Below are 26,907 nucleotides of genomic sequence, written 5' to 3'. Positions count from 1 at the left end.
CTGGAGTCTAAGATACACATGCTTGAATCTATTCGCGACAATAGCCTTGATTGCATCACCCCATAAATTGAAGTTAAAATCATGGCAACTATCAAGACCTACACGTATCTATGTTGCTTCTAAGTTTGGTTTTCTAATATTTGTAATTTGCGAGTATCTTTGACTTGGTTCAAGTAGAGATATAAAGACTTTTATTTGAAAAATTTTGTCTCTCATTATATATCTTAACTTGTCCTGATGAAATGAGACTGGGAAACAGCTCATAGTGGTGGTTACTTTGATAATACTTTCGTGAGCTTAAATAATCAAACGATTATGTTGTCAACCATGAAATAATGGTATATTTTTATTTCGGCATAATATCTTATTAAAAGCTCGTACATTGCATTTTTGGGTTGCAAAAAGTACCTAATTTTGCTTATGTTTGATAATCTATGAATATGACAGAAATTTCTGAGAACAAGAATAAAATCTCATTTGCTATTTGGTATTTGATGTTGAGTCATCTTCAACTTGAAGTAAACAAGCTAACGCTTACTAAATGATCCTTAAAACGAAGAAGCATTAAATAATAAGCAACGACTTTGTGGGGAGGTTAGTGTATACTTTATCATCGATAGCATTACCTAAGCTCAGGGTAGGTCAATGTAATTAACAAGAGAAAACCACAAGAAACTTAAGATCTGGTGCAATTGTGGATTGAGAATGAGACACATTTAATTAATGACCAAGAATTTTACGAAAAAATATCCAGCTACAAAAATTCATGATAAACTCAAAACTGATATAGGTAATGCAAATGGCATCAACAAGAATTTAATTGTACAATGCAACGATGCAAGTAAGCCAAATAAACTACTAAATTCGGTACCTACTCTTTGACATCTACAACTAATAAGCAGAGATGATTTTCTGCATAATAAAATGAACACAGGAAAACGATAAACAACTTCCATGAGATACATAATTACTTCACTTGCTAAAAGAGACATTAAAATGTAGAGCACAAAGTACATTAAGAAGTTGAATTCAACTCTCAACCCTACTAGGAAGTAGAAAACTAGACTTGATGAAAATGGAGATGAGGAAAAGGAATGGCATGATGGACAAGAATTGTCCAAGTAAAAATACTAGTGCACTTGAATGCTGGTTAGATTCTTAACATTCATGCATCCAATTGAGCATCTTCAGGAAGAGATAACGAGGCTGGAATCTAAGATACACATGCTTGAATCTATTTGTGACAATAGCCTTGATTGAATCACCCCGTAGATTGAAGTTAAAATCATGGCAACTACCAAGACCTACACGTATCTATGTTGCTTCTAAGTTTGATTTTCTAATATTTGTAATTTGCGAGTATCTTTGACTTAGTTCAAGTAGAGATATAAAGACTTTTGTTTGAAAAATTTTGTTTCTCATTATATATCTTAACTTGTCCTGATGAAATGAGACTTGGAAACAGCTCATAGTGGTGGTTACTTTGATAATACTTTCGTGAGCTTAAATAATCAAACGATTATGTTGTCAACCATGAAATAATGGTATATTTTTATTTCGGCATAATATCTTATTAAAAGTTCGTACATTGCATTTTTGGGTTGCAAAAAGTACCTAATTTTGCTGATGTTTGATAATCTATGAATATGACAGAAATTTCTGAGAACAATAATCAAATCCCATCTGCTATTTGGTATTTGATGTTGAGTCATCTTCAACTTGAAATAAACAAGCTAATGCTTACTAAATGATCCTTGAAACGAAGAAGTATTAAATAATAAGCAACGACTTTGTGGGGAGGTTAGTGTATACTTTATCATCGATAGTATTACCTAAGCTCAGGGTAGGTCAATGTAATTAACAAGAGAAAACCACAAGAATCTTAAGATCTGGTGCAATTGTGGATTGAGAATGAGACACATTTAATTAATGACCAAGAATTTTACGAAAAAATATCCAGCTACAAAAATTCATGATAAACTCAAAACTGATATAGGAAATGCAAATGGCATCAACAAGAATTTAATTGTACAATGCAACGATGCAAGTAAGCCAAATAAACTACTAAATTCGGTACCTACTCTTTGACACCTACAACTAATAAGCAGAGATGATTTTCTGCATAATAAAATGAACACAGGAAAACGATCAACAACTTCCATGAGATACATAATTGCTTCACTTGCTAAAAGAGACATGAAATTGTAGAGCACAAAGTACATTAAGAAGTTGAATTCATCTCTCAGCCCTACTAGGAAGTAGAAAACTAGACTTGATGAAAATGGAGATGAGGAAAAGGAATGGCATGATGGACAAGAATTGTCCAAGTAAAAATACTAGTGCACTTGAATGCTGGTTAGATTCTTAACATTCATGCATCCGATTGAGACTGTATTTCTTCCTTGAAGTGAAGTCTAAATACCATATAAATTTAGTACAACCCGGTTGTTACATTTGTAGCAAACCTACATTTCTTTTATAGATTCAACATTCTCTGATGAATGGAGAACTTCTTTCAACAACCACTTGTCATGCAAGTCACACATTTGAGTTAAAAGTGTTAAAATTTAATACTAGTTTGAAAATCTAAAAAAATATCAATCAAAAAGAACAATAAATAACAGAAAGTTGGCAAATAAAAAGTACAAAACAGCTAAAGTGGTTCATTGTCTTTTCTCTTTTCTTCATCAAGTAAGAACAAAACAGTTTAAAGGGACCAGAGAAAGTAAACCGAGGATCTTTAAACGATTCAAAAAACTAAATAAAAAATAAATAAAAGGGAAGAAGAAACAGTGTCAGAAAAATGGGAAAAACAAAAAACAAAAACAAGAACAAAGCAGAAGCATATCTGAACCGGATAAGCTTAGAAGAGAAACATGGCTTCCAGCCAGGAATATAAACTGTGTCTTTTCCTTCCACTAAACAAAACACAAAACCCATGTTTCGTTTTCCATACCAAAATGGTGACAGAATCACAAGAAAGAACCGAACTTGCACCTTCCTAGAATGTAAAATAACAAAAACCACTGAGAAAAATGAAAAGATTCCTCTTTTACCTAGGTTACATACTAAAACTGAAGAACCAAGCCAAAACAATGCAGAAAGATGCAACATTAGTCTTATGCTAATAAAGCTTTCAGTGCAAATAACATAACAGAACAGAACAAACAATGGAGAGAAACCACAGCAGCTGGATCTAACCAAGCATTCAGCTGAGTTGAGCTCAAAGAAGTCAAAAATGCTGAATATTTGCAGCCTCCTGTGGCCAGCGAAGTCAAAAAACACAATCACGTGTACGCCATGTCATGCTTCGAAATTTATAAGGTAGGAAAACTAAAACAAGATATCCACAACATATATGTACCTCTCCAACAAAATCCCCTTTTCATGTTGCACAAAATGTCTCTCCCGTTTGTGAGATTTGGTCACTTCAAATTGCATAACGTGTCCCTCATGCCTGACGAAAACATGATTCCTACCCAAAGTCCAAACAACATGAAGGCATAACATTCGTATTCTTCCTCGTCTGTTCCATCAACCTAATGTGCGCACGCAGCCTTTTGTTATCCCCGCTTGTGTGCCTCCTCCTCATGAAGTCAGCAACAAAGACGTGCACATTAACAAAAGTCACTGCATTTTTAATTTCTATTGCGTAATTCTTCGACGGAAAAATAGATTATAAATCATATCAGTTTTAATTTCCAGCATTCCTATTGGATATCGTGCTAACAACAATCATGATAGAACGTGTTGCCAACATCACGAGGTTGCATCGACTTTTTTTAAACAGAAATTTTCGAAAAGCCTGTGGAAACGAATATTGTTGGAGCTACCAACCGGGATGAAATAAAAGTAAAATGGAGCAAGAAAGAAAATGATAGTGTTTGAATGAATGAAGCCTGAGACAGAGTTGTAGAGTTATCGGAACTAAAGCAAGAGTTTTTCGTGGCATTTAAGTACAAAGGAGAATCCAAATTTAAATCTGCAGCGATTCGTTCGACTGCTTCCGAAATTGATTACTCGGGTTTCAGAGGTTTCCATATTGATCACCATCATATGAATAGGAAAATTAATTCCCATACGACGGTCATCTTCATGGAAACTTATCAAACTTGAATAATCAATCTCGGAGTCACTCAAATGAATCACTGGGAATTTAAATTTAAATTTCCCGTTATACTAAAAAACAACGAAATAATCTTGCTTTAACTCCGATAACTATACAACTCCGTAACGACCTTTATTCAAACAAACGCTAAAATCTTCTTTCTTCCTCCATTTTACTTCTATTCCATCCCCAGCTGGTAGGTCCAACAATATTCAAGTTTTCAAATTCCATTACAATAATTTTTTTATCAAAATTTATGCCACCTATTCTGTTCGGCAACACGTGCTCATTTAATTCGTTACAATCGACTAACAAAACTGAATAGCTACTTAGTAGTTTCAGGTCTGTCCACATCTTGCTAACATTTTATTTTGAACACGAAACATGGAAATTTAAATGTATTCCTAAGTACTGTGTCTTCTTTCAGAAATCTACTAAATAGCATTGCGTTTCAAAATAAAATTTTCACTCCATAACAAGTTCATGACGCAAAATGTTAATTCTGACCATACCTACTCCTCGTCAACATTTATAATTAACTAGGCCATACAAGAAGCGCCTCCATTGCAGGAAAGTATACCTGCGAAAGAAAATTAATTATTGTTCAACTCCAGATTCAAAAAGTTTTAATTGGTTGCTGCAACGTAAACTCTCAAAAATGAAGACCACGTGAAGAAAATAACCCTGACAACATATACTAATCAAGGTACTTGGTCGAATAAAAAAGGTTACATCAACCGCTTACAGATAAAGCTCTGTTAACTCTTACCAAGCTGCTAATTTTTCCTTCCCTTCAAAAAAGGTTTTGAACTACTAAGACATGCAGCAGGTCTTACCTGGTGATGTAATGAATGCATGAATGATGAGAGTGATTTATTAATGTCAAAAATATCAGTCGATATATTATAGGTTTGCAAAAGAAGTAGTTGATCAATAGGAACAAATTTTTTGGTATATTGCAAACTAACAAACATACCTAGTACAGGAACACAGAAAATGCATCCCAAAATTAGGAAACACAAAGTTGATAAAACCTTTTTTTTCTTTGCATGGACCAAAACAAATGCTACTAAATTTAATATGGTTTCTAACTTTGACGTGACAAAAATTAATAATAAGATCTATCCTATACTTCTCTTCAGGTGCTCAAATTCTATTACTAGCTTTCTTTAAGACATTCACAACAAGTTACAATCATCTTCATGCCAACATATTATAACATTTATTTAATTCAGAAATTTCCACAAAAATTTTACACCGTTTTCACTTTTCAACACATACTTTGAATACATTCAAGGTTTTAACTAATCAAAATTCACATTTCACGACCATATTTTCAGAAACTATTCAATATCGGCATTCAAGCAACAACATTGATCTCTAACTGGCAGAATAAAACATAACCAAAAAGCCAGCAACTTCTGATGCAACATGAAACAAACTGAATTATCAACATATTCAGCAATTTCGGGCACCAAACAACTATTTGTGACATTATTTACCAGCACTAATCCCCTTCTTAATTAATTATTTAATAATTGTAAGGCAATCATCAACTGATTAAAAAATAAAAATGACACAAGGACAAACTTCAACGTCACTCACCTCGCCAATTGATACACACCAACTGAATGGCCTCTGGCAGAACAATATTGGTTTTGAATCCGAATCTCTCATCCCATACATTCCGACAGTAATCTATAACAAAAAATTTATATAAAATAAATTCAACAACTAAAATTCAACAAACGAATAACCTCTTTCATAACCAAAATTAGAACATCAGGATCTCCGAATATAGGTGGTTATACTTACATTTTTTCCAACGTCTGGATATGCTTCATACACTTGTCCCACCACACTGCACACTCGATCAGTAATCGCTGACATCAACCCTCAGGATTTCATCCACCTAATACAACCGACTTTCAGATCTGTCAGAAGGTATCTCTCTCAACCTCTAGATTTAAACGAAGTTTGACATCAACAAAGAAAAATATCACACACCTGAATGGGAGAAGATGGGCCCCACGACTTAGGTAGCAAACAAGAAGACATGATACAAAAGATGCAGAGGACGTCTCTGATTCTGATTGTCTTGAGTTGGGGTTAGGGTTTTTATTATCTTTCATCGTTACTTGGAACCTTCTACATTCACCCATTATGTTCTTTTCGTCTTCGGATAAGATAACACAATCTTATCCTGAACCACAACCCAAGCCCACCAATCACACCACCGTGAACACGAACCACAACCTCCCAGCGGATTTCACTTGACACTATCCACATTGCTTCATAAAGCAATAAGACCATCTCTTAAACAAAGGGCTACTAAGCATTGGCATAATCCAATAACACCAGCCTGGCCCATACTTCAAATACCTCTCATCCTGGCCCATACTTCAAATAACTCATATCCTAGCCCATACACTTCTCAGCAAGCCATTCCTCAAGTTAGCTAGCTTTCAATTCCACCAAAGCGCCACCAAGGGGCATTAACGACCACTACTGCCTTATAAACCACCTAACGGGAGATAACCGAAGAATTAGGTCACGTCATGTGGTGCGCTAAAATTTTGATGCATCATTTTACCCAAATCCATGTCAATCCTAACCATTTGTTTATTTAATTGTTAAATCCAATGGACACTTTACATGGAGCATCAGAGTTCCAGAAAAGTGGTCTGGACCATTTGAAAAATTTCCAAAGAGATATACACACTAAAACATAAATATAATAGTATATGTCTATTATTTGTTTACTGAAATATAGATTTTTGATGGACTCAATGGTACATAGATACACACAAAACATATATTTATAGTATTATTTTTTAAGGTCGAGACACAATGCATAAAAAACATAAAATTTGACTTTTTTATCTTTAGTTATTTTTAAAATTACCCATTTTGTCCTTCTCAATTTTATCAGTTTCTGTCGTCTCTCCTCCCACTTTCCTCTTCTCTCCTCTTTCTATCTTCTTTTCTGTTTCTTTCACTGTTGCCATTGTCACTATCACTGCTGCCATTGCTTCCTTATCCTTGTCTCACTCGTTTAGATCTGTCGCTCTGCTCCACCATTCTCTAGATTTGGCTTCATCATCGTCCAGATCCATGAACTCCAAGCACGAGGATGATGGTGGGTCCGGCTCAATCTTCGCCATCACATTTCCAACTTAAGCGCTGTCTCCACTTTGCCCTTCCACCACCGCCGATTCAAACTTCACCCCTTTCTCTCACTTTTGTTTTTTTTTTTCAATTTCTGTTTCAATTGTTTTTTTTAAATAAAAAAAACAGATCTTGATGATTTTAAAGGTGAAGTGACAAGAATAATTATGATATGGAAAACAATAAAAAAAAAGTAGTTAAATTTTTGCATTTTATTATTTATGTGGTAAAAGATTGTTTTTTCTGAAAGTGCTGAGAATCATTTAGGTGGTTAAAGATCACTTGATAATAGGGGATGAAGTACTTTTATTATTATTTTCATCAAATTTTTTTGTTTGATTTGTTTTGGTGAAGAATAGGGTTTGTTACACCTTATGATAATTTAGGTTGATTATAGAAATATCAATAGTGATGATGGTGGAAAGTAATGGTAATAGTGGTAGTGGTGGTGTTGAACGGTTGATAGCAATGAAGTATATGTTATTTTGATGAGAATAAAATTGACATTTAATTTATATCATTGTGTCTTGTATATTATCACCAAATATATTAAAAAAATTGTATATTTTTATGTTTATATTTTTTATACCCTTCTTACTCTATTTATAAGACTATAATTTATAATTTATATTATTAATTTAATAATTAAAATATTTTAAAATTAATGAACTCTATCCTTCCTTTCTTTCTTTTTTTTTTTTATTTTTCTCTCTTTGTTTCTTTTTCATTCTCTATATCTTTTTCTACCCTTTATACCCTATAAAAGTTAAAATAATATAATAAATTTATAAAATCATAAAAAACATATTAAATTTATAATAAAATATAATTAAAAAATAATTCCATAATATTATTAATATAGAAAAATATAATTATTATATGCATTTTTTCCAGTTCTTTTATATTTAGTTTCAAAATTGTATCATTTATCTTTTTAATTTATACCAAAATTAAATTTTCATAAAATAATAAATTAAATAAATCAATAAAATTTTTATAAGAAAAATAATAACCAAAAAATTTATCATTTAATTTATTTTAGTCTATGATAATCTAATTTTTTTTAGTTGATAAAAATTTTTGTTTCTACCATCTTTTTGTAAAAGTAATTTTTTTAAAATATTTTTTTACTGTAATTCACAAGGTCAGAATCAAGTTAATATAATTTTAAAAAATTTATAATTCGTAATATTATTATAGGCAAATAATTATCATTAAAAGCCTACCAGCTTCTAGGACCTTTGTCAAATCATGTTGAATTATTAGATAAATACATAGTAAAAATCATAGAAAAAATGAGTACTTAGTTAACAAGTCACAAGTTGATATGATATATAAGCCATTTATTAATACTTTAAAAAAAAGGTTAACTAATAAAAATACTATCGAATTATTTAAATGCTGACAAAAATATACTCGAATTTTACTATCGACAAAAATGTCTTTAAATAATTTAAAAACGCAACAAAAATGTCCAACAATAAATATATATTTTCAAAAAATACCTTAGAAATTGAATTTGATGTGATTTTTTGCAAGCATAATTAAAAAAATGAGATATTATTTTTTGTAAATTTGGTAATTTTTTTCTAAGTACATATTTTTTGTAATTTTTTAAAAGTATTATTAGTTGTTAACAAAAAAAATTACAAAAAATATATATACTTTACAAAAAATTATCAAATTTTAAGAATAATAATATTTTATTTTTTTAATCATGCTTATAAAAAATTGTATCAAAATTCAATCTCTAATGTATTTTTTGAGAAATACATATTTAATGTTAGATAATCTTGCAAAAAAACTAACATTAAATATGTATTTCTCAAAAAATACATTAGAGATTGAATTTTGATGCGATTTTTTACCAGTATAATTAGAAAAATGAGATATTATTATTTTTAAAATTTGATATTTTTTGTTAAGTATATATTGTTTTGTGATTTTTTTAAAATATTATTAGTTGTTAATAAAAAATTATAAAAAACTATATACAAAACAAAAAATTACTAAATTTTATGTATAATAACATCTTATGTTTATAATTATGCTTGTAAAAAATTGCATCAAAATTCAATCTCTAAAATATTTTTTGAAATATATATTTACTATTGAGTATTTTTGTTGTATTTTTAAATTATTTGAAGACATTTTTATCGATAATAAAATTTGAGTATATTTTTGTCAGTATTTAAATAATTTAAAAATATTTTTAGTGGTTAATCCAAAAAAAATTTCCTAAAGATTTTATATAATAAATTTATCAAAAATATCATACTTATATTTTTTAATAAAAAATTATTGTTTTAAATGTAAATAGATAAGATCGAGTTTCTTAATAAGATATACAGGTGCAAATTAAAATAAATTATAAAATAATGATTGATTTTTTCAATTTCTTTAAATATCTTCTTATCTCTTAAATAGATAGAACTTCACATGTATTTAACTTTTTAAAAATATCAAACTAATAATTTTAAAATTTTATTTATTTAAAATTGGGATAAATGATGGAAAATGCAATTAAATAATCACCGACAAAAATACAGTTAAAATTTTTATTGATAAAAATACTCTCGAATAATTTAAAAACATGACAAAAATATCTCATATTAAATATGTATTTCTTAAAAAATATTTTAGAGATTGAATTTTGATGCACTTTTTTGCAAGCATAATTAAAAAAAAGATATTTTTATTCTTAAAATTTGGTATTTTTTCGCTAAGTATATATTTTTTGTGATTTTTTAAAAGTATAATTAGTTGTTGACAAAAAATCACAAAAAATATATACTTAGCGAAAAATTACTAAATTTTAAGGATAGAAATATTTCATTTTTCTAATCATACTTGTAAAAAATAGCATTGAAATTCAATCTCCAATGTTTTTTTTTGAAAATACATATTTAATATTAGGTATTTTTGTCATATTTTAAAATTATTTGATAACATTTTTGTCGATAATAAAATTTGAGTATGTTTTTGTCAATAATAAAATTATTTAGATGTATTTTTGGTGGCTTACTCTTAAAATTAAGAATAATTTATTAGTATTTTTAATATTTTTTAAAGTAATAAATACTAAATTAATATTCAAAAAAATTTTGGTGCTAACAAAATAGATTAAAATAAGTAATTAAATTATAAGGATGTTTTAAATATTTTAAATTTTAAATAAAATGTCAGTAGAATGAAATTTTAAATCAGACTTATTTGAGTTGGAATTAATTTTAAAAAAACAATGAAATTGAATTGAATTCAACTGATTTAATTATTTTTATTTTAAACACTAGAATTAAATTAATCAAAAAAATTTTCGAACACTCTAAAAATAATTTTTAAATAATTTAAAAATTTGACAAGTATATTTTCAAATTTGCTGAATGACGTCTCTAATCAGCACGATGCTGATGTGATCACAATATTTTACTATTTGATAATTTTTTTAATTTAATTACTTAACTGTAATTAACATTTAAAATAAATCAAACATTGTCCTAATTTCATATCTAGAGTTAATTATAATGTGGCATTATACTAATTTGTATTTAGTTTAAATATTAATTACAACTAAATAATTAGATTAATAGAATTGTCAAATCAGTAAAATACGATAATTACATTAACATTATCTCTATTAGAAATGTGTTCGGACTTCGGACAAATTCAGGATATATTTGTCAAATTTTTAAATTATTCTAAAATTATTTTATCAATTAACGAAAATTAGCTATTATCCATGAGAGTCCGAATTTTTGGACGTGGATTTGGGATGTACCATTTTTTGAAAAGAAATAAAAATCTTTACTTATTACATATTACATATTACATACACACTTCCAAGAGACGCAGAGAGAGAGAGAACAGAAGATCCAAGAATGGCTGTTTCAGCCGCAGATAACGTCCCTCCCTTCATCGCCGCCCAGCTCACTCACCTCCTCTCTCACTTTCGTTTCACTCTCAAGGCAAGGCACTCTCCCAATATTCTCGCTTTTTTCACTCCCACCAAGTTATTTCCCTAATTAGGGTTTTCTATCTTACATTTGGGGCTTTTTGCAGGTTGAACAAATGTGGTCAGGTGATAAGTATAATTCCGGCCCCTTCGATCGATTCACACTCCTCATTCCCTTCTGCTTGGACTTCATCAAGTGTATTATTCATTTCCCCCCTTTCTCAATTGCAAAAATTTCTCCCTTTTTTTGGGATGATCATTAGGGTTTTTTGTGGGATTTCAGGGGATGTTATATACAATGCTGAGTGTCCTACCGTTGCGCCTGATGTTATATTTGGACCCGAAGATGAAGACTTTCACCCATTTCACATGTCTTCTGATGATGGAACACAAGCTAGTAACTGTTTGAGTGATTGGAACTACAGGGACCCTGCTCGCCTCCTTTCACTTGTTCAATTCTTGAGGTGAAATGAAATTAGATAAAATTACGGGTTTTTGTTTTTCTAGTGTGAAATTGTTGAGTGAATGTGGTTTCGCTTCAATAGGGATCAATACGTGTTGTATCAGAGGAAGCGTGTAGGAAAAGTCGATGATGATCGGTTGAAGTTTGAAATCAGCACCATTTTATCCAGGGAGGTAAATTTTCAGATCATCACTGCATTCTTGCAAAGTATTCTCAAAATTGAGTAGTTGTTTTTGGTGTATATGTCTCTAATTGTGCAAGTAGTTCTTGACTTGATTAGTGTGATGCAGCTTGATCTCTTCCATCTCTTTGATTTGGAAAACACATATTGAATTTTGGATGATGCTTTATATGTAATGGATATGGATATGATTGATCCTTCCCTTGATTGAGATATGTCTGACTGTGGAACTTTGCTGCAGGGAATAGAAATGCACATGAGTTCTGTTGCTGAGAAGGTATTTCTTTACGAAATGTGTTAATAATTTTTACGATCTACTCATGGATGGTTAAGAAATTAAAGTAGGTTTTGGATAATGTTGTTCACTCCTATAAGTTTGCATTTTAGTGTAGCCAGAGGAGGTTAAATTTGCTGTGCCCTTACTGGACATGAACATAAACAAGATGGTGCCTAGTTGCCCATGGAGGTATCCTCAGAAGATACACTTGCAGGTTGCTTTCTTTTCTCTTTCTAAACGATTCTCTTTAACATCTTAATGACTTGTTTTTGGCAACAAACAAATAAAGGGTTCACCTTATCATATGCTAAATGTAGGTTGTATATCCTGTTGGGAGGAAATATACCTCTGCTCCTTCAGCTCCTCGCCTCAAATTGGTATCTTCTTCTGAGTTGAAAGCTCTATTTTCCATTGATGATGTCAAGCTGCCTCCTTGGTTGGATGGGATGTAAGATTTTTGACTTGTTACCTTTATTCCCCAATGATAGGTATATCCAAGATAAGTTGATTTCTAAATACTGACAATATGTTGGCTTTTGTGTTTATTCTGTTTTTCATAGGTGTTTGGCAGAATATCTTCCAAACTTGGAAGAATATCTTGAGAAACAGGTTAGCTGAAAATATCTTTTCTGTGTTGTCTGTTACAATTTAGAAGTGTTTTGTGGACATCCTTGTTTTTGTTAAAATTATTGTAAATTTTAAGTTGTGTTTAACTTAGGTCTCGGAGGCTGTCTCGTTAATTGATCTAAGAAGGCAATTCATTGAAGCATTGGCCATTCAGCTAGGAAGGCCAGTTGAAGCTGATCCTGTAGTTGCCCTTGACTCATATTCTCAAATTGTTAGTATTGTTCGGTTTTGATATTAGACATTAACATGCTAGTTTCTGGCTTCTTTGTTGTCAGGTCTTCTGCAGAAAAGCAACTTTTCTTTCTGCAACTGGAGTTTTCACGTTCCTGGTAATTTACAGATATCATTACTGATGGATTATGAATTGAGTTTGACCAAAAGTCTGACTGTTCTGTTTATTTAGGTACACTTTCTAATTCCAACTCAGTTTCCAAAGCAACAGCCAGCTATTATGCTTCAAAGTTCACAGGTTATTTTCATTTCAACATACTTCTGTTTGGAAATTTAGAATAGGCATTACTGTGTTAGAAATGTTGGGCAGCAGATAAATAAGATGCTCTTGTGGGACAGTTTTACTCATCTAGGCTTGTAGCTAACCTTTCTTCATTGGGCTATAACTCACCCTATTTTGCATTTGTTATTTTTTAGCATTTTAATTCCCAAATGGCACCACTTAAGTCGCGTTCTATAGCTGATTATCCATGGAGTCCAAGATGGGAACCGTTGCTGATGGCTGAGCGAATCTAGTGAGTGTTTTTCAGATTATCTTCTTGGTTTTTGCCATTATGTATGGTAGGTTCTTCTCCGCATCATCCAATCCGATCCAAGCTAATGCGAGTCATTTCTGTAGTGAGTTTCTGGCAGATGAAGCTTTGAACTTCAAGCGACAATGCAGCGAGGGTCAGCTTCAATAATAACTTTGTTGGGGAATGTTCAAGCTCAATCCCAGTATATTTCTAAGGCGGAATCTTTAAAGTGGTTCATTATAAACATGTAATTTTGGTCTGCTGGATCAATGTATCTTTTTTGTTTGAATTTAAATGAATTTGCTATCGAACTTCATCTTGTTACTCAATGTATTTGAAGCATATAGATATTGCTAGTGTATAATTTGTATGTTTCTTTTTCTCCTTTCTTTTGGGCTCTATGTTGTTATTATATAGAAAAAGCTTGTGTGTGTCTATTCTAAGTTATGAAACAAGCAAAGGCAAATTTACTGATGCAACATGCAATGAATTTTCGTTTCAGGGGAATAATAAAGACTAGTTCAATATTACTATAAGAATCTAAACCAAATTATTTTGTTACAAACTTGAAGAGAATAAAAATGAAATATATAACTTTTACAAGATTATTGTTACCCTAAAATTAAAGGGGAAAAAAAAGAATAGAGGGTAAAGCAGGCACTACAGCGTAAAATGGAGTCCTTATATAAGAATACAAGAATAAGCAAAGGAAATTACCAATTCAATTCAAAGTACTTTCCAACTGAAGCTGAAGCTAAATGGAGTCACACGCAACGATTCTTCCGTCGCGCTATTATTCAGTTCCTCTAGTATTGTCCACTACCCGACCCACTCCTCCATTTCTTGGTTTTCCCTCCAAAACATCTCTTTCATTTCCGCGCCTCAATTTTTCCACCCCAGGTAATTAACCACTTAATTATTCAGTTAGTTACAATTGTTAGTTACCCTAGTATTCAAGCTTGCACTCCATATGTTTGTATAAATGCCTATATGGGATCCATACTTGCGGAGCAAAATTTATTCATATTTCATTTGTTTTGTTTGTTTTCTATGTTTCAAGAAATCATAGGGCTGCCACTGTGAACATTTTTTTTTAATTTTTGATATGAAGCAGGGGGAAGGTTGCGGCACTGTCTAACTGTTAGTGAAGGCTTGTCCGCTGCCAGTTCCTCTGGAAGCAGTGTTGATGTTGATGATGGCAGTGGCGGTGGAAGCGGAAAAGAAGAGGTACTGTTGGATGAGAGTCGAATGGTTAGGGTGTGTGATAAGCTTATTGGTGTTTTCATGGTTGACAAGCCCACACCTACCGATTGGAGGAGGTTGCTGGCTTTTAGCAGGGAGTGGGACAGCATTAGGCCCCATTTCTTCAAGCGATGTCAGGATAGGGCAGATGCCGAGGCTGATCCCACAATGAAGGAGAGGCTGCTCCGCCTTGGAAGGAAGCTCAAAGAGGTATGACCATGTGAATGAGAGGCTTATGCTAATATCTGTTGCAGCTCAATTATAATGTATGTGCACTATTTATAAGACAAGAAATGAATATTAAATAAGAAAGGTGTTAGATAGTACAAACCAAACTGTTATACTGAAAATTTGTTACAGGTCAAAGTTTGAAGCCCTGGAAACATCATTTGTAAGGGCCTAACAAGACAGATGTTTGTATAAAGGAAATAGTCTTGCACTTTAAGAGTTTAAGTATATACCATTTGCAGTGTTTATAGGGTGTAACCATATTGCTATGTGCACGGAAAAGGTGTGAAAGAAAGAAAGAAGGAGGGAAGGAACAATATCTCCTTGCTTTTCAGTCCTCCATTTTTGTTTTGCCACAGTTTGAATGGGATATGATCATTATTGTATTTTTGTAATGCAGTCCTACCATAAGCTGTATTTATTTGGGAGGGATAAAGTAGAGAATGTTGCAATTTTATTAAGAAGTTCTTGTGCAGATTGATGAGGATGTGCAGAGACATAATGATCTGCTTGAAGTGATCAAAGGGGACCCATCAGGAATTACTGACATTGTCGCCAAGCGTCGTAAAGATTTTACAAAAGAATTCTTTGTGCACCTTCATACTGTAGCTGAATCTTACTATGACAATGCTGAAATGCAAAATGGTAAGATTTTGTTTCACAGACTTTTAACATCTTTGTCTATTTTCTCCAGCACTTTGGTTTAGTTTCCAATATCATATCATCTTCATTTCTTGTCTTGTAAATTATCAAGCCACATTTAGTTCATTCAGTTCTGAGTTTTGAACGTATTCTGAACAATTAAATTATTTCTCATTTGCCATAAATTAACTTAAATGAGGTAGAAGGAACTTAAACTCATAAATTTATGTAAATTTTGGTACCCTTGATATCGAAACTTAAAAACTAGAATAATATTAATTGATCATTAGAATACTAATGGCGGTAGTTCAGTCCTGCATATTTAATTAATTTGTTTGTTTATAACCCCCCCCCCCCCTCCCCCCCTTCTCTTCTTTTTGTGACAAGAACTTGCAAAGCTTGGGAACACTTGCTTGGCTGCTGTACAAGCCTATGATGATGCAACCAAAAGCATGGAAAAGTTAAATGAAGCAGAGTTGAAATTCCAAGATATTATCAATTCTCCCTCACTTGAAGCTGCCTGCAGAAAAATAGACAGTTTGGCCGAAAAAAAGGAACTTGATTCCACATTGGTATTGATGATCACCAAAGCTTGGTCGGCTGCTAAGGAATCAAACATGATGAAAGATGAGGTATTGATGATGAAATCTGCATTTTCCTATTCCTATCTATGTTGATATATCTACTTAACTTTATAAGCTCGAAGGTTAAGAAATTTTTGAATGATTATTGCAACTAATATAGTGTATTTAGGGTACACTGGTAGTGTAACCAATTGGGAATTTCCATTTTTGTTAAAGGAGAGATGCCATAAAAGGGTCTACTCATTTCAGATTTATGTTTACCGTAACATTATATGTAAATCTTGCCATTTTCTTATATTATTGTATGCAGGTAAAAGATGTACTTTATCATTTATATAAGACTGCTGTGGGAAACCTCCAGAGACTTGTGCCAAAAGAGATTCGAATTATCAAATATCTTATTAGAATTGAGGATCCTGAGGAACAACTGTGTGCTCTCAAAGATGCATTTACACCTGGAGAAGAACTTGAAGGAATCGATGTTGATAACTTGTACACGTATGTATCAATTTCAGAATGTAAACTTACTGAAATAGAATTTACTTACACTTTTGTGTTAACCATTTCGTTATTAATTTTTAGGACACCAGAGAAACTTCACACATGGATAAAGACTGTGGTGGATACTTATCATTTGAGCACAGAAGGTACCCTTATTAGGGAAGCAAGGGATATGCTGAATCCAGAGGTCATCCAAAAATTGGAGGTCCTTAAAACTGTTGTGGAAAGGAATTTCATGTGAATATGAGCTTAGCTTAAGAATATGGGTGCACTTGGAGCATGAGTCCTAGATGTCTACCAATCTGTAAGCCCTGAATTAAACGCATTGATGCAAGGAAGTGGCTAAATTATGGCCACTGTTCAAGGATTTAGACATTTTCTTTAAACAATAGAATCAGCTAAGCCAGGGAAAAAGCTAGACAATTCCTGATAATTATAGCGTCTAATATAAAGTTAGGTCCTGGTTATTTTGGTTTCAATAAGATGTTGAAAACTGGGTGAGAGTAGGGGAATGTGAACTTTGCATATGGTATGCCATATATGAGATAGGAAAATGACATATTGGAAATTGAGAATTTGAATACACTATTTGTAGGTGTAGTTTTTGCAGATAAATGTACAGCCTTTTGTATCTATTCCCCCCTTTATTCCTGTGTGTTTAATTAAATTCAGAAAAATGAGGAATAAAATACAGATTTGGTCAAATATGAATATATTGCATGTATTGACTATTTGCTTTTCATCATTGCGGTCGGTGATTGGCTGGCCAATTTTACTTATGAAATTGGACATCGATTGTAATTTGGAAATTTCCTCCAGGTGGTTACGAACTTAAGATAGTGGTTCCTTGCTTGTGGAAATGTTGTCCCCTCTATGCTGTTGTTCCCCACTTTTTTGTCACTGAAAAGCAACTTTTGACAATTGTAATTGGCATGATTTTATTATGGACTTATTTGATTGAGTGGAGGGGGTTATTCAACAAAGATTCCAATCTTTATATATTCTCCACTTATGAGTTTAATACACGTGTGAGGCGTTTGTTCAAGATATCTAAACATATTTTTAAGAAAGATCACTTGGGAAGACTGGGAACTAAGAACTAAGAAGTGTGTTCCTAGAATATATTTCTAGTTATGTCATTATTATGCTAGGCTAGCATAGAAATTATAGCTATGTCGGTATAGTTATGTCCATATTTACGACTGTTGCATTTTATTTCACACTTTTCATTCAATTTTCTATGAGAAAAATTGGTTCGGTGAAAAAGAAAGATACTGGTCATCATTAATTCTTCTTCCTTCTATAGTTCGATGGTATTATACTATTATTAGCTCATCACTTTGAAAAAAAAATAAAAATAATAAGAAAAATATTCTTAACTTTTGTATTTTTTATTTTATATTCATTTTCTTTTATTTTTTTTTGTTCCAATTTAATTTTGGAATCGCATTTTCATTATTATTGAGAGGCGAATAATCTTAGTACTTATCCTTTGATAAAAATAAATAATAAATGGAACACATTGGAACAAAAAACTAAGCTCATACAAAACCAAAAAGAAAACCCCATCCACCCCTTAAATCAAAATCTCAATCGAAAAAAAAACCGATGAGTTCAAGCGATAATATGAACGCCATTGCTGAATGTACGAAGCAACTGAGGCGCCACGAAGTTGCCATTGCTGAGCTCAACAACCTTCCCTCTTCCTCCGTAATTACCTTACTACCCCCTTTTTACTCTTTCTCCATTACTTATAGGGTTTTGATATTCAATTAGGGTTTTTATGCTTCTCACTTTCTTGAGTTTGATGGGAACAATACATTATTTTCTAGCTTCTATTGGAACTATACTGGACCTAAGTGTAGTCATAAAAATTAATTGGAATAAGAATATTTACAATTTTGGATCATATGTACCTAGCTTGCTCTTGGGTTATTTCTTGAGTTACGAAAACTAGTTTAGTTGCAATGAGAATTCAACTCATGTGTTTATTCTGTGACTTACTCTTATGAATTTATCCTCTTATTCCCTTGAAAAATGTAATGTAGCACTAGTTCACATTTTTATCACATTTTGAACCATTGTTCTTGGGAGTTTAATTTAAGCGTAAACCTCTGATTTTGTCCCTGACCAAAGAACATGGAGGATAAAGTGGTTCTTTGCAATTTTAATTAGTCCTTTACGGTGAAAATTCATGTGCAGTTAAGTTGATGACAATTTAGTTAAGGTGAAAACTCAGGTGCAGTCGACTTTAAGTGAAGTTGATAGTTGAGAATCATTAGATGAAAATTTAGTCAAATCAGTCAAATCATCTAACGGCTCTCACTTATCAACTTCACGTGAAGTTAACTGCACCGGAGTTTTTACCTTTGAAAAAAGAGTGACGAATTTGAAAAATAATTGGGAGTGGTAACTCATCCTCCTAATCATTACTCGACAAATTTAGTCATTCTATACAAAATCCGTACATGTATGAAGGAAGCCTCTAAAAATATTTGTGTCTTCTAATATTTCTATATTTCGTGGCAATTTCTATTCTAAAATAATTACCCAATAGGTCTAAAAGGACATGCTTTGTTTTCTTGCTGCAGGCTGTGTATCAGAGAAGTTGCAACTTATATTTTCGCACAACCATCCAGAAAGCAACAACAACGGAACAAAGTAAGAATTATTCACCTTTGACTATGTTCTTCACCCATGTTTTTATGTAATTCTTAGGAGATACCCGTGTTTGAAGGTGCCAATTACCAAACAATTCTAATAACATATTTTTCCCCTGAATTTGTGTTGGTCAGAGCAACTAGATTCAGTCAAAGCCAAGCTAAGAAATCTGAATCCTTCTTCTTCGTAGCCATGAAGCCTAATTCTTTCTTGGTAAGTAACACTAACAATTTCCTGAGCTATGAGGGAGGACAGTAATGTAATTAGACTATTAGAGGACTAATGTTCCAACTTGGAAGTTTCTTCTTTTGTCCAATTGCTATGTAAAGTGAAATGCATTTTACTAGTGATGTTTGTTCTACACTACAAAATGAACACTTTAATTGAAATTTGTCCCTTATGAATTTTGTTTTATTACTGACTCTTGTGATTATTTGTGTTTTGATTGGTTATGGACATTTGATAACTTCGAAGAAATTGTTATAGAGAACAAGATGCTATCAAAGATAATCTATTGCTTCAAATTTGATGTATGATAAGATAGTTTAGTGTATGGTTCAAATTTGTCCCACTAAGTTATCTTAGTACACTACTTACCTCTTAAGATGTATGTATTTTATTTTATTTTTTTAATGTAAGCTTCATGAAAGGTTATTTTTTTATTAAAGGAAATTAATTTGAATGTGTTATTAGAATAACAAAAATTATATTTATCTAATTATATGCCACTATATGTATGATTCTTTTAAATAACTTGGCAACTAGCTAAGATTAAATACTATTGACTATATGACCATATATAATTGGTGGATGAGCGACTCTTACACTGACTTTATACAAAACTAAAATCATAAATTAGATATAAAAGAATAAAATGTAATAAAGTTGGAGTAGGTCTATGAGGCTGAAAGAGCAAGGCTCTGACAAAATATCTTTACAATAAGGTGAGAAGATAAGGTTAAAATTTTAATGGGGGTAGCTTTCGGCACAGCAAAGCTTGAGAAAGAAAACCCAGACAGTAATCGAATTTTTTAACCCTTGGAACTGGGTAATTATATCTGATTACTCTTACAAGATCTTCTACGATTTTAAAAAATAAAAAATAAAAGTATCCATTTTTTAATTTATCAGTCAAGCAAGAAGAACTAAGCAATTCTTGTATTTAATATCAACCTTGGTGTCATCCCTACCCCAATAATTGAGATAGTATGTCAGCAAATTTTAACGTGTGTGTATATAGTAATAATAATAATAAATCATTTTAAACACAATAATAGCATTATAACAACACTCCTTTTGTTTTTTCTTTGTTCTTTCATACAACTCAACTTTCATGTTATTATCATTTCTTCTCTCTTTTTAATTAGTAGTTTGGTGTTAATTTACTACATGTATTTGGGTATCACAATTTAGTTGTGCATTTATACATTTTTTAAAAGAATTTTTCATCTAGGTATTATGGTCATAATGAAACTATTGCCAAAGTATATTAATATGAAATTAGATAATAGTATAAATATTTTTAATTACAGTTAAAATATAACTCTGATTCGCCAAAAAAAAATCTGAAACTGATGTCACAATAATAATTATTTAACAGGCTAAAATTGCTTCAAGTAAAACAGATAAATAAGAAGCTGAAGCTGCTCAAATGCAAGTGCCAAAAATATGATGTGTCTCGTTAAGTAATTTATGCTACTATATTATTGTGGAGGTGATGATGTATAACCACGGTCACAAGATAAGGTTGATAGATTGGTGAGTTAGCAAACTTACAATAAATAAAATATCCCCATCTCTGCGATGCATGTATGTCTTCCCTTCTCATCCAGCTTTGGATTATTCATTTTCCTATGGCATTATGTTGTTGGCTTGGGGTAAAAAACAAAATTAGAAGGAGAGAAAAACTCATTTTCTTTTTCTTCTTTTAAATTGTCTTTGATTTGTCACGTAATTTAATCTCCTTTTTTTTTTTTAACAGAATTGAGATATATATATCGTCTCTTATGGAAAAACAAATATTGTATAATTTATATATAGTAAGATGTTCATTGACCTTCATTCTAGGAGAGATTAGTAAAGACAAGATAGTGAGATACTGTAACAGTATAGAAGAACAATTTACTAAAATTAGGGAATTAAAGATAGAAAAAGGATAAAATTCATGAGGTAGAAAAGGAATTCAGAGAAAAGAAAGTGTTTTTCTTATTCACCAGTATTTTCTAACAACTAAATACGTATTTTTTTATTTGTTAATTAAAAATAGTTTAAATATATAATTAATTAATAATTTTTATATTTTTATAGGAGTATTAAGAGTATTTAGTGTATAAATAAATAATATTTATTATTATTATTATTATTATTATTATTATTATTATTGGGCTATCTACAGTATCTCTCAACTCGACAGACTAAAGATTAAGTGTGTGTTTGGATTGACATCTCAAATTGGAGTTTGAATGAAAGTGATTTTATAAAATTATTTTTGGATAAAAGTGAACATGATTTATATTTGGCAATTCTATATCAAAATTGTTTTTGATGAAATGAATATTGTTTTAATAATATTAGTTAAAATTACTCTTAAATAGATAATTATTAAAAAATATAATATTAAATTATAATGTTATCTTTTTAAATATATTTTATATTTTTATATTTTTTTAGTATATTTTTTATATAATATTTTTTAGTATTCTCTTTTAATATGTTATAATTTTTTATTATTATAATAACAATTAATATTTATTTATTAAATTAAAAATAACATATAAAAATTAACAAATATACTTTATATTAAAAAAATAAAAATAATATATGAATAAATCAATAATGTTTTTTAATACTCTTTTTAAATACTTTTGATAATCTTATTTTTATTACTATTTTAGCTTCTAACTTTTTATTAGTTATGATTTTATTATTACTCATGGTTAATTTTTTTATTTAATTGATCATTTCTAATAGGAACAATAATATATATTATAAAAAATTAGAATAATAAACGATGCACAAAAATTACAATAATAAATTTTATAATATCAAATAAAAAATATTGTATAATTTTTTTCAGTATTCTTAGTATTCTTTTATTTAATATTATTTTAGACTATAAATTTTTATTACTTATGACTCGGGTTGAAAGTGAACCGAACTCAAATTCGGCTCACAAAAATTGAGTTTGGTTTATGACTCGACTCATTAATAATCGAGTTTATTTCTTAAGTTCAAGTTCAGCTCACCAAAACTCATGAGCTGACTCAAATAACAAGAACATAATCTATAATTTTATATCAATAAATTATAACTTATATATACTAAAAAATATTAAAAAGATTAATTTTATATATTAAAAACCTAAATGAGTAAACGGCATCAATTAATTATATTTTCTATTTAGTAGGAAATAAGAATTAGGATTGAAACTTAACAAGGATTCATGTTGGTAACGCACAATTTTTTTCTATTGACTAACGCACAAATCAAAATATATATGTAGAATTTTATATTACTATTTTATATGTGCATATATAATATTAAAAGTATAGATTAAATACATATAAGATATGTGTATTAATATATATAATTGAGTCAATTTACAAATTGAGTTTATCAAAGCTCAAGTTCGGCTCATTTAATTTATGAGCTCAATTTTAAGTTTAAACTCGTCTTATGATCAGCTTATTGAGCTATTAATGAGTCGAGTTCGAGTTGGCTCATGAGTTGACTTGACTCACTTCTAGTCCTACTTATGACTCTATTGTTATGTATGCTCAATTTTTTTATTTATTTTATCCTTTTTAATTGGATTAAGAAGTCATATTATCACAAAATTACAATAAAAAATTCAATAAAAAGAAAATAAAAATCAAAATATAAAAGAGTACTAAAAATAATAAAAAAAATTAAAATATTTATGGAAAAAACTATTGAAATCAATAAGGAGCAGAAAAATCAAATGTAAATGCACGGTAAGTATCTTGTGTAAAAGATGTAACAAGACACAAAAAATAATGGAGCATTGCCTTAGAAACTGTGAACGATTAAAGGTAATTTGGCATATGTTGGATCCTAGTATCCTGGACTCGACGGCTAGGACTGTTTTTGAAGAGTGGTTTCAGAAGGCCTTAGCTGATAATGAGGCGTCTTTTGATACAGGACTTTGGTGGGTATGGAGACATAGGTGTAATGACATATTCAATGCTAACAATCTTTAGACAGACCACAAGGTTGTTGCCTTGGCCAGAATTACCGCCAAAGACTTACAAGTTTACAGTAATCGAAACAATGCCTTTAGATCTCTCTAAAATCGCTTGTGTTGGGAACCACCAGCAGACAACAGTTTTAAAGTTAATTGTGATGCAATCTTGTATCTGATTCAAATTTAGCGGAATTCAGGTGTATTATTAGAGATTCTAAGGGAGGTTGGATCTTGGGTTTCTAAAAACATTTTCCCTTGATCTATCATCAGATGTGAATTATTTGCTGCTTGGAGGAGGTTGGTTTAGCTTGGAATTGGAGTTTGAGAGATATTATATGTGAAACGGATTGCCTTCACATTCTGCCCATCATACATGATCTTACAAATAGGTATTCATCTGAAGTAACAGATTTGATTCATAAGATTCATGAGCTTTTATCTTGTTCTTGGTTTGTTCATGTTGAGTGGGTGTCTCGGAAGCAAATAAAGCTGTGAATTAGATAGCTAGATATGGTGCTAAGAGTAACTCTTATAATGTTATTTGGTTTGGGCCTTATATTAATTTCCAGCAAATTATCGACTCGGATATAAGATAGTGTTTGCTTTATTTCTTTACATGTTTAGACAAAAAAAAATGTACATTAAATAAATGTAAAAACTACAACTCTTTACTTTAGGTCAGAAGTTACAACTTCTTATTTCAAGTAAATACGTGTTTAAGATGAAAAATCACGTCCGCGTTTAGAATAAAAAAAGTTATCAATATAACGTTAAAAAGGTTTAAACATATTTTTCTCCTATTCAATACTAAACTAAATACATTCTAATTTGTTGCATATTTAAACTCTATTTAAAAACTGAATTGACCACTAAAATTCATTTTATTATTATTATTTTTTTTATTATCATTATTGTTGGAGAAAGAATTAAAGAAAGAAAAGGTAGTCTAATGGGACCCAATATGTGAACAGGTAGTTCAATCAAGTTTAATTATTTTACATTTTTTAATGTTTTATACTTTATTTAAAAATAATGTAGAAAGTCTGGTTGAGTATTGCTTTTCTAAAATGATGGATTACTTTTCTTACCTTTTTAAATTCTAGGAAAATTTTTGTTATTATGAGATTTTGAAACTATTTTTAATAATGTATGCATAGTAGCTAGAATTTCGATTTAACTCTTAAAATCTTTCGATATTACGATTTTAAATGAGTTTATCGATTTTACGAAATTTGTACTGAGTCTGACGATTTTACGATTTAAATCTTGTTAAGATTTTACGTTTTACGTTTTTTATTTACTTTTCCGATTTCACGTAAAATCTCGATTTTTTCTACCTTGAATGTATGAACTATTTAATTATATTTCTTGAACCTTTTATTGATAGAATAAATATTAGATATTTTAATATTAAATTATTAAGAATAAATATAATTTAATTATGTATTATATGTTGTTATAAATTTTTATAAAATATCAATGACATTTTGTATTTTTAATATTAAAAAATATTTATTTACAAAATATCAATAATTTTTTGAACTACTATTATAAAAATATAAATATAAAAATAATCAAATATTATCGTATTTTACCCTAATATTAGCCTAAATATTACTGAGTCTCAATTGAATAATTGATTGGTCTTTAATTTTGTGAAGCTAATTGGACCCAGATGCAGCAATTTGCTTTACAAGTTTGGTGTGTGTTACGCAAGGTTACGAGAATCGGACTGATTATCGAACCGTTCTAGTTATTGGTTCATTAGTTTATTAGTCTAATTGATTTAATCGGTGGTTCAACCAAAAAAACTGTTTTAAAATAAAATAATAAAAAATTATAAATAAACATCTTAAAATATAATTATAGTCTAATATAAATCTTAAAATATCTTTGAAATTTAAAACACTACATAAAATATCATCAGCCAAATCCATATGATCTTATCAAAATACAAACTCAAAAATTAAATAATAAAAAAACATATCTAAATATTATATCCCAACATCATGATTTATCAATCATCAAAATCTGCAAGAACTTGTTGTAAATTTGCTTCAGTGGATTAGGATTAGGATTTGCAGCATCATTCGAAATAGGAGGATTGACAGACAAGTTATTATTCACAGATGCATTATTATCAGCAGTTGCTTCTTGATTAATACTATTATTCATAACTGAAATTAATAAAAGTTTTATTAATTAAAACAAAATTAAAGATCAGCCACAGCACAATGAAAAATCAAAAAATTATCAACATGACCATATCTAAATTCTGCCACCAACATTCAGCAACAAACAAAGCCAGCAAAACCAGCAATAATTAGGAGCCAGCAACTACAAATCAAAGCAAAACCAGCAACTACAAAACAAAGAAGTATCCATAACCAGATACGAAATTAAAGACCAGCCACAACACATTGAAAAATAAAAAAATTACCAACATGACCATATCTAAATTCTGCCACCAACATTCAGTAACAAACAAAGCCAGCAATAATTAGGAGCCAGCAACTACAAATCAAAGCAAAACCAGCAACTACAAAACAAAGAAGTATCCATAACCAGATACGAAATTAAAGACCAGCCACAACACATTAAAAAATCAAAAAATTACCAATATGACCATATCTAAATTCTGCCACCAACATTCAGCAACAAACAAAGCCAGCAAAACCAGCAATAATTAGGAGCCAGCAATTATAAATCAAAGCAAAACCAGCAACTACAAAACAAAGAAGTATCCATAACCAGATACAAAATTAAAGACCAATCACAGCACATTGAAAAATAAAAAATTATCAACATGACCATATCTAAATTCTGCCACCAACATTCAGCAACAAACAAAGCTAGCAAAACCAGCAATAATTAAGAGCCAGCAACTACAAATCAAAGCAAAACCAGCAACTACAAAACAAAGAAGTATCCATAACCAGATACGAAATTAAAGACCAGCCACAGCACATTGAAAAATAAAAAAATTATCAACATGACCATATCTAAATTCTGCCACCAGCATTCAGCAACAAATAAAGCCAACAAAACCAGCAATAATTAGGAGCCAGCAACTACAAATCAAAGCCATTAGCAAATGTGAACAAAAAAATTAGGAGCCATCAGCAATCAGTAAACTAGTAGAAGTGTAAAATACTAGCAAACGAGCAATTAGAAAACACTAAACAGAGTAACAATAAATTTGAAAACAGAGAAAATACTAAAACACTAACCTGGGTAATTAGTTAATTACAGATCCATCAACAAATACATTCCGAACCAAACTTCAACCCAAGACCGAAGAAGAAGAATTGAAGAAAAACGGA

General features: G+C 30.5%; 3 protein-coding genes across 4 annotated transcripts; all 3 read left to right on the top strand.

The window, feature by feature from the left end:
• The first annotated feature begins 11,054 nt into the window (after positions 1-11,054).
• LOC130974263 (uncharacterized) lies at positions 11,055-13,965 on the top strand. The gene is made up of 13 exons (XM_057899066.1): positions 11,055-11,241; positions 11,336-11,426; positions 11,512-11,692; positions 11,774-11,864; positions 12,114-12,149; positions 12,265-12,363; positions 12,467-12,597; positions 12,710-12,758; positions 12,868-12,957; positions 13,052-13,105; positions 13,180-13,245; positions 13,425-13,522; positions 13,627-13,965. The coding sequence occupies exons 1-13, from the start codon at positions 11,155-11,157 to the stop codon at positions 13,688-13,690; spliced, it is 1,137 nt and encodes a 378-aa protein (XP_057755049.1). The 5' UTR covers positions 11,055-11,154; the 3' UTR covers positions 13,691-13,965.
• Positions 13,966-14,205: 240 nt separating this feature from the next.
• On the top strand, positions 14,206-17,563 carry LOC130974262 (uncharacterized protein At4g37920-like). 2 transcript variants are annotated; one of them, XM_057899064.1, is made up of 6 exons: positions 14,206-14,422; positions 14,634-14,974; positions 15,469-15,637; positions 16,022-16,266; positions 16,529-16,716; positions 16,801-17,563. In XM_057899064.1, exons 1-6 carry the CDS (start codon positions 14,281-14,283, stop codon positions 16,958-16,960), a joined length of 1,245 nt encoding a protein of 414 aa, XP_057755047.1. In that variant the 5' UTR covers positions 14,206-14,280; the 3' UTR covers positions 16,961-17,563. The 2 variants fall into 2 exon arrangements, with proteins under 2 accessions (XP_057755047.1, XP_057755048.1); XM_057899065.1 differs by having other exon boundaries at positions 14,212-14,422; positions 14,637-14,974; positions 16,801-17,555.
• Positions 17,564-18,220: 657 nt separating this feature from the next.
• On the top strand, positions 18,221-19,797 carry LOC130976687 (uncharacterized). Its single transcript, XM_057901603.1, has 3 exons — positions 18,221-18,429; positions 19,311-19,380; positions 19,515-19,797. Exons 1-3 carry the CDS (start codon positions 18,328-18,330, stop codon positions 19,568-19,570), a joined length of 228 nt encoding a protein of 75 aa, XP_057757586.1. The 5' UTR covers positions 18,221-18,327; the 3' UTR covers positions 19,571-19,797.
• Positions 19,798-26,907: the final 7,110 nt, after the last annotated feature.

Source organism: Arachis stenosperma, chromosome 4 (assembly GCF_014773155.1).
Source record: "Arachis stenosperma cultivar V10309 chromosome 4, arast.V10309.gnm1.PFL2, whole genome shotgun sequence".
NCBI lineage: Eukaryota > Viridiplantae > Streptophyta > Magnoliopsida > Fabales > Fabaceae > Arachis > Arachis stenosperma.
The sequence above is the reverse complement of the archived record's forward strand: the minus strand, read 5'-3'. Positions and strand labels throughout refer to the sequence as shown.